Below are 13,014 nucleotides of genomic sequence, written 5' to 3' on the forward strand. Positions count from 1 at the left end.
GGCACCTTTACCATAGCAACATATTTCAGAACAGATAATGTCCTTTGTATGAAATAAACATTCAAGGATGTGTGCCTGTGGTAAAGAGAGCTGACCGCTATAGGCAAAAGACCTTCAACCCCCAATTTCAGTATAATAGGCTACAGAAAACTAGAATAAAGGGCAGCTGAACTTAACACTATTGTATCTCTTGACTCTGTTCAGCTGGGATAGATCAAATGAAAACAGTTTGAACTTTGTGCATGCCTCTCTCTACTGACACTTGTACAGGAAACAAATTCCTTCCTTAGGGTTCAATTTTTTACAAGTGACTTGTTTATACTGCCCTACAAAACTTCTTTCTCATCTTCCCACACTGTTATGCATGACCTCCAGTAGTTTTCCAGGTTGCTCCCAGATCCTATGTCATATTTAAATGTTCTTTAAGACCGCTTCCACTCCCTTTTCTCGGGTCCTAATCAGAATCTGTCCCAAGTACCCCTTCCTTGCCTTAAGCCAAACATCATAGGACCCTCTTACAGCAGCCTGAGAATTTATTTCCTCTTACTACTACTACTATTTAACATTTCTAGAGCGCTACTAGGGTTACGCAGCGCTGTACAAAATAAACAAAGAAGGACGGTCCCTGCTCAAATGAGCTTACAATCTAAAGAACGAAATGTCAAGTTGGGCAGTCTAGATTTCCTGGGTAGAGGTGTAGAGGTTAGGTGCCGAAGGCGACATTGAAGAGGTGGGCTTTAAGCAGAGATTTGAAGATGGGGAGGGAGGGGGCCTGATGTATGGGCTCGGGGAGTTTGTTCCACGCGTGGGGTGAGGCGAGGCAGAAAGGGCAGAGCCTGGAGTTGGCGGTGGTGAAGAAGGGTACTGAAAGGAGGGATTTGTCTTGAGAGCGGAGGTTACGGGTAGGACATTAGGGCCAAAAACTCTAGAGGAGGAGGAAGGAGCCTTCAAAATAGTCTTCTCTATGCCAGGCAAACTTCTACAGTCTGTCCCCAAAATGAAAAAGACAGATTAGGGTCAAGTATGCATATTTTATATCACATTCATACTACTACTACTTATCATTTCTATAGCGCTACTAGACGTACGCAGCACTGTACACTTGAACATGAAGAGACAGTCCCTGCTCGACAGAGCTTACAATCTAATTAGAACTATGAATGTGGGTGCTGATTATTTCTGTGGGGGAGGGGAAGACATCTTAAGTTTGAAATTAGAAGTAAAATGTTGTTAGTTATCAATATGGTTTGATTATTGGTTTAATCATGGATTGATAATGAATGTGACCATGCTGAGGCCTTAATAATAAAACTACTCTTCGGACTATTGGTCTGGTGTTGTGATATTGTGGCATCGTATAGAGCTGCCTATATGTGATAACCATGGTGACAAATTGCTAACAACCCTTGTTGTGATGCCACATGTGTTCAATCATGAAGTAGTGTAACCTGCATTGAGTGGTAGGTGCTGCTCTGGCCACCTTGTTGGCAGATTGGAAGGACCATGTAGGTCTTTATCTGCCATGATTTATTGTATTACTCTGTTAATATGTTAATAGTCCTCTTGTTCTTGGCTCCAGCTACAGATTGCAGGTGTTGCTGAAAAGAGATACCCAAGCCCCCAGGGCTGGCTTAAGCTATGTGCCAGATAAGGTACTGGCTCAGATAACACCTGAAATAAAGGGCATCAAAATCCCTTGCCTCTAATATGACCAGCTTACTCTAAGATGGGAGAAGGGGTGAGAAAGTACAAGTTGGTTAAGGGCACCACAAACTCTTGACCCGGCCCTGCGCATCCCTAAAGAAAGTATAAGGAAAATGATCAGCCAAGCCAAGATAGCTAAACATCTCCCAGTGCTTTAACTAAAAGAGCTTCAGGTTGTTGGTATAGTCCTTGGTGTATAGCAAGAAGGTTGTGGGCTCAAACACGCGCCTACACTAGCTCAGTCCATTTTTCAGTACACCCTAGTAAAAGGACCCCTAATTGCTGAATATCAACACTTAACCACATAAGTACCAGCTGTCCCAAAGTAGCCAGCTTTCACTTTAGTGGTCTGTGATGATATTCAGCGGCACAAACCAGTAAAGATCCACTGAATATCAGCGGATAGCCCTGTACAAGCGATTTAACCAACCAGGAGCTGTTTCTGACTAGTTAAATCGCTTTGAATATCAACCCCTTAGTTACTAATAATTCCCAAGTTAACAGTAAAATAGCTCATCTTAACAGTAGCCTATATAAGTTATCAACGTGGGCTACCGTTAAGATGTATTATTTTATCACCAGCCCATGCTATTATAGCACAGGTCCCATTTTATGCAATGAAACCTAGTTACTAATAACTGTGGCTAAGAGTAAAATAAAATGTCTTCACCATAGCCCACATTGATAACTTTTCCGCTGAGTCTGAATGTCCACTATCATACTTTAAATTTCAGAATAGCTTTACAAAGAGAATTAAAAATAAAAAGACAAAAATAACCAGCTTCAGAATAAATATGTGCATGAGAGAACACATTAAAATATTTTATTTTTTTAAACTATCAACGGAAGAGGTGCACACATAGCAAGAGATTGTTGTGTATTAAAAAAAGTAAACCAGATGTATCAAAGTTTCTTGTGGATTGTAACATGACAGTGTTTTGAGATGTTAATAAACAAGATATATATATATATATATATATAAAAAGTAAACCAGGAACACTCATATAATTAAAAAATCTTTAATTCAAAATAAGAAGCAAAGTGGTCGACCATTCAGTCTCTAACTGGGGCCACTTTCTAGAAAGTGACATGTTGATAGGTTTTTAATTTTGAACTAAAGATTTGTTTTATTCCATACAACAAACAATCGTAGTTTTGATTCCCAGTATTCATGAAAACATCTGGCCCTCATGCATGTCTTCCAGTACCCAGTATTCACTGAGTCAAAACTGGTACATTCTGGGATTTGCAGTCCTGAATTCTCTTTAAAGCAGGATTTTTAGGGTTGAGAACAATTCCTTGTCATAGGGGACAAGTTAGATCAGTGTTGGTTTTCACTAGAGTTACCGTGCGTACACTTTTAAGAGGACATGTCCTCCCTTTTTTACTTTTTCAGATATGTCCTCCAGGTTTTTTAATTTTTAAGAAAATATCTCCACTTTATCTTTTATGTGCCTATGACTAACACACCTGTGCACATAGGGCACATTTTACTAAACCGCACTTGTGATTCCTGGCATGGAAATGCCAACAAATCCCATTCACTTTGAATAGGCTTTGTCGGCATTGCCACATGGGAGTCGCTAGCACGATTTGGTAAACGAAGCCCATAATGAGAGAAACCATCTCTGGCCTATTAGTCAGTCTGGACACATGGGGGAGCTAAAGAGAGAGAAAGGCATTGCTGATCTTCTCTCTGTTTCCCTGCTGATTGAATCTGTCAAAGAAATTTTGTTCATATAGCACAACTTTAAGCATATGTCATGCAAAGACTTTGACATGTATCTCAGAAGCCAGCCAAAGTTGTTGAGGGATATCCACTCTTCTGAAAAGTACGCTAGGGCTCAGACTCGGTCAAAATCAAATCTGGAAATTTTTGAAAAGTAGATTGTCTACTGCTGTACTGTAAATCACTGTTTGATGTGTGTTCATTAACTAAAAGCCATTTACATATTTTCTATGATTAACTATTTCTTTAGCAAAGGTTCCAGCCATTTTGTCCTCTATTTTGTCTCTGCAAATTTAGTAACCCTAGTTTTCACCCAGTTATGCACTGGGCCTGAAGTGGTGCTTAAAGAAATACATCTGTAGAAAAGCAGGGACCAGCTTACCCTGTCCCTTATGGCATGGAATGGTTGACAACCCTACTGTATGTACTGTGTCTTCTTAAATACAATGCAATAGAAATAATAATAACAGTAATAAACAGAACTGGGACAACTGATAGCCACACTGACATGAAAATAAAGCAAACGGAAGTGCAGATCTGCCACTAGTGTACAACATCAGGAACAGCTTCTCCTAATCCTGCCTCTAAATATCAGGGATCCTGAAATTTTGCATTTTGTATTGACAAAAGTTGGAACTTAACTCCCGGGATGGAAAAATCCGGTTATTTAAGAACAATATGCTCAAAGAGGGTAATTCTATAAAGAGGCACATACATTAAGGCATCTATTCAGTAGCAGCCCTACCATTAGCCAACTGAGGCGGGGGCCTTAGGCAGCCCTCTTCTGGAGCAGCATCCTCCTTCCACATTGGCTGCGTTCTGGCATCACCCCTGCCCATCCATCTCCAACCTCCTTCCTCAAGTTTACATTCTTTTACTGCTTTCCAAAAGTCAGGGCAGAAGCAGTTCCCATATGCTGCCCTGCCATCGACCCTGGCCCCTTCTCTCTTATGGCCTGCCTCTCTGACATAACCTTCTGTTTTCTCAGAAGCAGGCTGCAGTAGAGAGAAAGGGCTGGGGTTGGTGGCAGGGTAGCATATGGGAACCGCTTCTGCCCTGGCTTTTGGAAAGCAAGATAAATTGGGGAAGAGAACTGGGGAAGGAAGGAGGGAGATGTCAGACCATGGCCGGGGTGAGGGGTGGAGCTGGGGTCGCAGCTCATCCCCTCCCCTTAGGTGGCAGACTATTTTGGGCCGCAACCGCATCTATTCTATAAAGAAAAGTAGATGGCTACATTTCTTCATAGAATAGCAGGGTAACATGCAAGAACACACCCATATTCTAGGTGCGATCACTTACACTAGCTCTAGAGCTGTTATAAGTGATCATGCCTAGATTGCTACGATTGCTACTACTAATCATTTCTAGAGTGCTACTAGACATATGTAGCACTAAAGAAAATGTGTAGATTACAAAATTTTATAATCTACATTTATAAAAATGTGCTCCACCTACAGTGTGCCCATGGGAACACCTACCTGCGGTCTATATGCCATTGCATTTAGGCACCATTTTACGGAATAGGATATAACCAGAATATTAGTAAGTGTGCACATATGCACATTCTTGTTGCCTTCTCTATAGAATTATCCTCAAAGTGGCTCTTGTGGCTTACAACTAAGAGGTTAACTAAATGGAAAAGATGTGCTATTCTTCTCAATGAGAAACACTAAAATAAATATAAGGGTTGTCTAGATAGCAATGGCTCCTGCCCGGATAAATCCACCTCACCAGGTCCATACCTAGATTTATAATGCTACTGAAAATATGTAAAGCCACCTCATCTCTATCTGGGTAATGCCAGGGCATTCCAGGGATGAAGCTAAGGCAGAGCTGGGAGCTACCCGGTTAGCAGCGATATTCAGGCTACTAACTGGTTACTATCCAGATAAAGTTGCCAAAGGCTGTCCTAATTTCATCCAGTTAGATATCCAGATACCAGTCTGAATATCACTGGTACTCATTTAAATACTGGTGGTCACTTCATAACTGGATATTCAGCGCTGGTATCTGGGTATGGCCTGGTACCAAATATCAAGGTATAAAAAAGCCGCGGTGGATAGTGTTAAAAACAACACTAATCACCATGGCCTAAATATTACCCCCCCCCCATGATTTTTAGTACGATTCTGCTAACTATTAAACTTTTTTATCTACCTTTATGTAAAAAAAATATATGTGCATATATTATATTTTTGTTTTTCTCTCTTCTATTTCAATTGTCCCAACCGAAGTTAAGTCCCGTCATCTGGTAGAATTTCATGTTGAAAGGCCTGTAGAACTCCCGGAGTCTCTGTACTACTTCCTGGTCTATGTTGGGATGGGTTCTACCTTTTGTTTTGCCCAAACAATGGGGCTTACTGCTGCCTTCTGCCTTCTTCAAGCAAGGGAAACCCTTAGTCTGGTTAAAATAGAAATGTTTATCTGTGATAATTCTCTTGAGGCCCAGAAAGTCCTGAACCCTCCCTAGTTCTCCAGCAGGATCGGTGATCATCCTTTCCCCACTCACAAAGAGGATCTGTCCTATTGGAAAATATAATAGCCAGTTTTCTAGATGTTTGGCATAGATGCCAATTTGGATAGCGCTCCACGATGTGTCAATAAGACTTGTAGTCCTATTTTTGAAGGTCAGACTTTCAAAGGTGGGAATATCCGGCCTCTTAGATAAAGTCTGTGTATAATCGGATATTGCTCTTGTCACGGGGTCCCTGACGACGACAATGAGCTTCATATCTTTGGACATTGCAGAGATACGAGCGGGTGCTTCCTTGGTTACAAAGTAGCTGGGCGTTTTCTCCATGGTGATCTGTCCATCCAGGGTTCTCGGCATCAAGTCCCTGAGTAAACAGACAGAATATCTCCGGTTAGACTGCATTTACAAACTGCAAGTATCTTTTGGGGTTATTGAAAATAATACAGTGCATGTAAATATTTTTAAATAATTTTCTCTTTCAGTAACAAGAACAGGCAAGCATCGTTCTAGAGTCACAGTTGTCTTCCCTCAGATTCAAACTCCTATCCATGTAAGTCAACACATTTGGATATACTGAAATGAAACCTTTCTATCCAGGTACAATTTCAAGTATCATAGAATCAACCTATTGCATCCAAACATTTCCTTTTCAGGATTTTAAATGGTATGAACCTTCTACAGTTCTCAGTTTTATCATCTGATCTTTCTAAGTAAACCATGGGGTCAAATTCAAAGCAATTTAACAAGGCAGGATAAGCTTCTGGCCAGTTAAATCCCTTGTGAGGGGCTGTCCGCTGATATTGAGTGGCAATTAACTGGTTAGTGTCGCTGAATATCACCACAGACCACTAAAGTCATAGTCGGCTGTTTTCTGGGCAGTCTGGGGATGGAGTCAGAACTTATGCATTTAAATGCCAATATTCAACACTTAACCAGTTAACCAGACAAATCAGACCGCATAACACTCAGTCCTATCCAGTGCATTTTTTTCTAGCAAAAAAGGTGCCGGTACTCAAATGCCTGGCCACCCTTCAGGGGTGGGGTAATCACTGAGGAACCTACCCCACAATAGCCAGGTCCTCTGCAACCAGTCACAGAATCTATGACAAAGCCAAAATGGTGTGTAGAGCTTGAGCTCTTCCATTAAAACTTAGGGACCCTGGGTCAATTTTAGCAGACAATGGAAAAGATGCCGGTATTCAGTACCCCCAAGTACCACCTCAAAAAAAGCCCTGGTCTTATCTTTATGCAGTTTCCCTTAGGCAGTTGTTGAATATTGCACTTAACCAGATAAGGGATAACCAGGCACACAAACTCAAATATTCATTGCCGGTGCCCAGACATGGCCTGGCATTGAATATCTGGGCAAAATGCCGGCAGTGGCCAAAAGAAATGATGACCATTGTTGGCTAAATATTTACCCCCATATTTATAACTTGTCTCATTTTTGCCCATGTTTTATTTCTTCATTGGGAGAATATTCCACAACCTAAGATACCAATTCTCTAAAAGCAGTGAGATGGAATGGGTGCCGTATCCCAACCAACTTTTTGTCTCATTTGACATCAGCAACTAGGGATTTTGGGGGTCTGGGGTGCAAGGTGGTTTGTTTGCTCCCCCCCCCCCCCCCAAACCAAAAAGATGTTCAACTTTCCCATCTTCACATTTGTATTGTCAGACTTTTCCAGTTTACAGCAACTGTCAACCTAGAACCGCCAACACAAATGTTTATTTTTTTACCGCCCAATATTAGAAAGCGAATTAAGCAGGCAGGAGAACATCCTGCCCAGTTAAACTGCCACTTCCTGCCTATCCACTGACATTCAGCAGCCCTTAGCTGGACAGTGTCCCTGTAGAGCTGGTGCTTAACCAGTTGGCTGTGATATAGTAAGTGGATAAAGTTAGGACAGCAAAAGGGCTATCTTGTTAGCCATGAAGCTAATCGGGCACCGGTCTGAAAATCAGCCAGTGTCTGGTTAATTCCTGGGTAGTGGCCTAAGGGATTCCTGCTATCTATCCCCCAAAGCCAGTAAGCCCCAGACCAGGCCCCATCCCCCCCCCCCCACACCCTCATAGGTCCCCCAGGTCTTCCTTTGTAGTCTAGCTATGTCCTACAGGTAGCAGTGATGGCCACTCACTCCTGCCTGTCACAGCTCCATTCTCAAAACAGCCACGGCAACCCCTAGTGGCAATCTTGTAGGGAGCCATCGCTGTTGTGGCTGGGGTGAAATTTGGTTTGTGGGGGATTGACACTGAATGGGGGGGGGGTGGAGGAGAATCATACATCATGGTGGGGGTCAAGTGACAGCAACAACTGTGGAACGCATTACCAAAAGCCTTGAAAACTACAAACGACCACCCAAACTTTCGGAAAACATTAAAAACTAACCTGTTTAAAAAGGCATACCCTACCGATCCAACATAAATGCCTGATCTCTGCAACACAACAAAACTAAAGACCGTAATGGACATAACACAACTCTTCCGTTGTACGATTCCCTAGTGTGGCTGTGCCACATGAACTTTATCTTACCACAACATCACATTGTATTTGTTTACACAGGAGTCTGTAACGCCTCTCCGGTACTATGTAAGCCACATTGAGCCTACAAATAGGTGGGAAAATGTGGGATATAAATGTAACAAATAAATAAATAAATAAACATGAACTTCAGTGTTCATGTGCTGTGAAAGGGATGTCTCTATGCTTGCTGCTTCACTGTCCATATTTTGGGTGCGATTGTTTCTGAAATGATCGTTACTGCTACACGTAGCAGTTTAAAGACATCCATTTCACCATGTATTTTAGAACAGCCTTTATATCGGCAGATCCTAAAATAATACTTAGATTATGAACCAATTGGGACATGTACAGATATTGTGTGTGTGAATCGCTCTATGCCTATGTGTAGGCTCAAGCGGTACATCAAGGGGCCCTTTAATTAACTGTGGTAAAAGGGGCCCTACGCTAGCAGCGGCAGTCATTTTTGCTACGCGCCAAGGCTCCTTTTACTGCAGTGGCTGAAAACAAAGAATAATGAAATGGCCATGCGGAAAGCGCGCACTTGCTGCGCAGCCATTTCGGGAGGGAGAGCATTTACCGCCACCCATTGAGGTGCTGGTAAGGGCTCCCGCTCTAACCCAGCGGTAACCGGGCAGTGTTTCTTACTGCCAGGTAACCCCTACGGAAATATTGTTTTCACTATTTTCACAAGTGCCAGAAATGGTGCATGCTGAGGGTGGAACTACTGCAGGCACCCACGTTGGGCCAGTGGTAATTCCGGGTTGCCAAGTGGCAACTCTTTAAAAAAAGGGTCCCCAAATGTGTTAAAGAAAATACATAATAGGAACTACAGACATCTTGACTTGGCCCTCTGATTTCTCATTTGAACGTTCTCTCTAAATTGCCATTATATGCGTCTTTAAAAAATAGGCAAACAGGAGGCACATTCTCAACCTCCAAACCTAGATGACCTTTTATAAACTTACCCTTCACACATGCGTGCAGGTTTGTAAGCCTGCTTTTAACACATGCAAATGGTATAGAAGTTTTCTAAAATCACTTCGTATATCTCCCAAATGTATACCCTATGATGTACATTGTTCTCAAATGAGAGTTCATTTATTTATATTTTGTTCATGCCTTCTTCAGTAGTAGCTCAAAGTGAGTTACATTCAGGTACTCACAATCTAAGTTCATAACTGAGGCAATGGAGGGTTAAGTGACTTGCCCAAGATCACAAGGTTGCATTGGTGGGATTTGAACTGGCCATCTCTGGATTGTAAGAGTGGTGCTCTAACCACTAGGCCACTCCTCGTTAAACTTGTTGACTTATTGAACAAACCTATTTAAAATCAGTTTGCACATCTCTACCTGTGAGTACAGAGTATTTTGTTTTCATACATAGGGGTCTTTTTACCAAGCTGTGTTAAGCATTAATAAGTGAGTACCACAGCTTAAAAGGGTTTATCACGGGTCGTGCTGAAGTGTCCTGTGGTAAAATTCCGATGTTTGCAAGCTACCCATGCACTAATAAAAGTAAAATTTTTTGACTGAGGCGGCGCATCTGGGGGTGGAGAGTGGGTGTGTCTGCACTAATCAATTAACGCAGCCACATTAATCATGTGCTGATCAATTAGCGTGTGGCAGTGTGTAAACCCTTAACACCTACAAAATGGGGTTCCGGTAAGGGATCCTGTGCTAATGGCAACAGTAGCATGTGACCATTAATATCGAAAATAGAAAAATCAGCCATTTTCCAGCAGCAGCAAAACAAATGGCCTTGGGGACCCTTTAATACAAGCTGCAGTAAAAGGGACCCTATGTTAGCAGCGGCAGCCATTTTTGCCATGCACAAGTCCCCCTTTTACTGCAGCGGGTGAAAATAACCAAAAGTGAAATGGCTGTGCGGTAAGTTTTCACTTGCTGCTCGGCCATGTTGTGGAGGAGCACTTACCGCCACCTGCGCTAACCTGGCGGTAACCAGGCAGCACACAATGCAGTATGATTACCGCCAGGTAACTCCCCTGCGGAAATATCTTTTTCAGTATTTCCACTAGTGCCAGAAATGGCACGCGCTGGGGGGGGGGGGGGGTGGAACTACCGCCGGCATCCGAATTGGGCTGGCTGTCATTCTGGGTTGCCGCACAACAACCTTTTAGTAAAAGGGCCCCTTAGTGTGTGGGAAAGACCCATGTAAGGGCAACCTAAGGCCCCCGTTTGCCACAGCTTTACAAAACTACTACTACTGCCTGCTACTTATTATATGATTATTAAAAGCTTTTACAATAGAATTTCAGCTGATTTCTTGTTAAGATTTCACATACAGAAGAGTTTCTCAGGAAGAATTCTTTTCCTGCACATATTAACAATTCCCAAAGCAATCTCTTGCAACCTACGCCGCACTCCGTTAAACAGTATTAATCTCCAACAGAAAATGTGCAGCTATTATAATGGTACCCCATTAAGGAGAGAACACTAAAATAAGGAACTCACGCATTTCTTCTCCATAATTATATAGCTCTGCTATATAAAAGGGGCTCTCCAGCAGCCAATAACATCTGGCCTGCCAACCTGTTAAAACAGCCTGCAAAATTAAAGTCATTTATCAAAACCAGAATGATAGGCTATGCTACAAACTAGATGCATTTGACATGTTTTCTTTTCTTTTGGAAAAATGCTTTCCTTTTGCAGCAGGTATCAATGGCTTTAGGATCTTTCACATAACTCACAGGCTGTCTGCAACAGTTCTGGAATAAGGGGAATGCAAGGCAAGAATTCTTCTGTGAATTTTAAGGAGGAATATTCAAGCTTGCTGTCAAGGTGAAAGTCTGTTGGTGCTCTGTGTCCACAGAGCATGTACTAAATATTCAAAGAAAAGTATATGTGTACAAGACACAACCCTTCAGAAGAGGAAAAAATGTTCTAGAATAGGCTTCTTCCAGTTCAGTCCTCAAGGGCCGCAAACACGCCAGGTTTTCAGGGTAGCCGAAATGAATATGCACGAGAGAGATTTGCATACACTGGAGGTAATGGACATGCAAATATTCCTTAGGGATATTCTGAACACCCGGATGGTTTCTGGACCTCAAGCACTGAATTTGAAAAGCCTGTTCTAGAACAAGGTCATGGAATGAGGCTTGAAACAGTTAGACCAAGGGGCAATGCCAGAAATATATTTCTCCATGGAATGGTGCAGCCAAAACTGGTAACAGAATTTTACAAAGAATGAGATAAGCACAGAAGAAACCTAGCAGCAAGGAGATGGAGTGAGAGATCAGCCAGGTAAGGCATTGCGCCAGGGGTGGAATTAGACAGATTAGTTGGGACCTGCTTGTAGATTTGCCACAGGTGGCCCATCCCAAAGATGCAGATTTACCACCGCAATGCTGGAGATTGAAGGCCATTAAGTGAGGTTTTTTCTCGCAGGCCCCAGCCATGTCTAAAACTAGTTCTGACAGATGCACATTCCAAAAACTGAGCTATTCTAATCAATAAATAGAAGATAAAATTCTTTTTTTCTACCTTTGTTGTCTGGTCATTTTATTTTTCATATTGTGTTGGTCCTACATAAGTACATAAGTATTGCCATACTGGGAAAGACCAAAGGTCCATCAAGTCCAGCATCCTGGAGGAGTAGCCTAGTGGTTAGCATGGTGGACTTTGGTCCTGAGGAACTGGGTTTAATTCCCACTGCAGGCACAGACAGCTCCTTGTGACTCGGGGCAAGTCACTTAACCCTCCATTGCCCCAGGTACAAATAAGTACCTGTATATAATATGTAAGCTGCATTGAACCTGCTATGAGTGGGAAAGCACGGGGTACAAATGTAACAAAAATTAAATAAACAGTGGCCAATCAAGGTCACAAATACCTGGCAAGATCCCCAAAAAGTACAAAACATTTTATACTGCTTATCCCAGAAATAGTGGATTTTTCCCAAGTCCATTTAATAATGGTCTATGGACTTTTCCTTTAGGAAGTCGTCCAAACCTTTTTTTAATTCCTCCAAGCTAACCACCTTTACCACATTCTCTGGCAACGAATTCCAGAGTTCAATTGCACGTTGAGTGAAGAAAAACTTTCTCCGATTCATTTTAAATTTGCTACATTGTACCTTTATTGCATGCCCCCTAGTCCTAGTATTTTTGGAAAGCGTAAACAGTTGCTTCACATCTACCTGTTCCACTCCACTCATTATTTTATAGACCTCTATCATATCTCCTCTCAGCCGCCTTTTCTCCAAGCTTAAGCGCCCTAGCCGCTTTAGCTTTTCCTCATAGGGAAGTCATCCCATCCCCTTTATCATTTTCGTTGCCCTTCTCTGCACCTTTTCTAATTCCACTATATGTTTATTGATATGTGGTGACCAGAATTGAACACAATATTTGAGGTGTGGTCGCACCATGGAGCGATACAAAGGTATTATAACATCCTCATTTTTGTTTTCCATTCCTTTCCTAATAATACCTAACATTCTATTTGCTTTCTTAGCCGCAGCAGCACACTGAGCAGAAGGTTTCAACGTATCATCAACGACGACACCTAGATCCCTTTCTTGGTCTGTGACTCCTAACGTGGAACCTTGCATGACATAGCTATAATTCA

At 42.1% G+C, this 13,014-nt stretch overlaps 1 protein-coding gene across 1 annotated transcript in view; it reads right to left on the bottom strand.

Moving 5' to 3' along the window:
* Positions 1–2,754: 2,754 nt before the first annotated feature.
* Positions 2,755–13,014, bottom strand: part of LOC115473261 (heparan sulfate glucosamine 3-O-sulfotransferase 3A1-like) — a 154,447-nt gene continuing 144,187 nt past the window's right edge. Inside the window, exon 2 of the mRNA XM_030208079.1 lies at positions 2,755–6,270. Within this exon, the coding sequence (XP_030063939.1) occupies positions 5,649–6,270 (622 nt within the window). The 3' untranslated portion in view covers positions 2,755–5,648. The remainder of the gene's footprint in view (positions 6,271–13,014) is intronic.

This window comes from Microcaecilia unicolor, chromosome 6 (genome assembly GCF_901765095.1).
Source record: "Microcaecilia unicolor chromosome 6, aMicUni1.1, whole genome shotgun sequence".
NCBI lineage: Eukaryota > Metazoa > Chordata > Amphibia > Gymnophiona > Siphonopidae > Microcaecilia > Microcaecilia unicolor.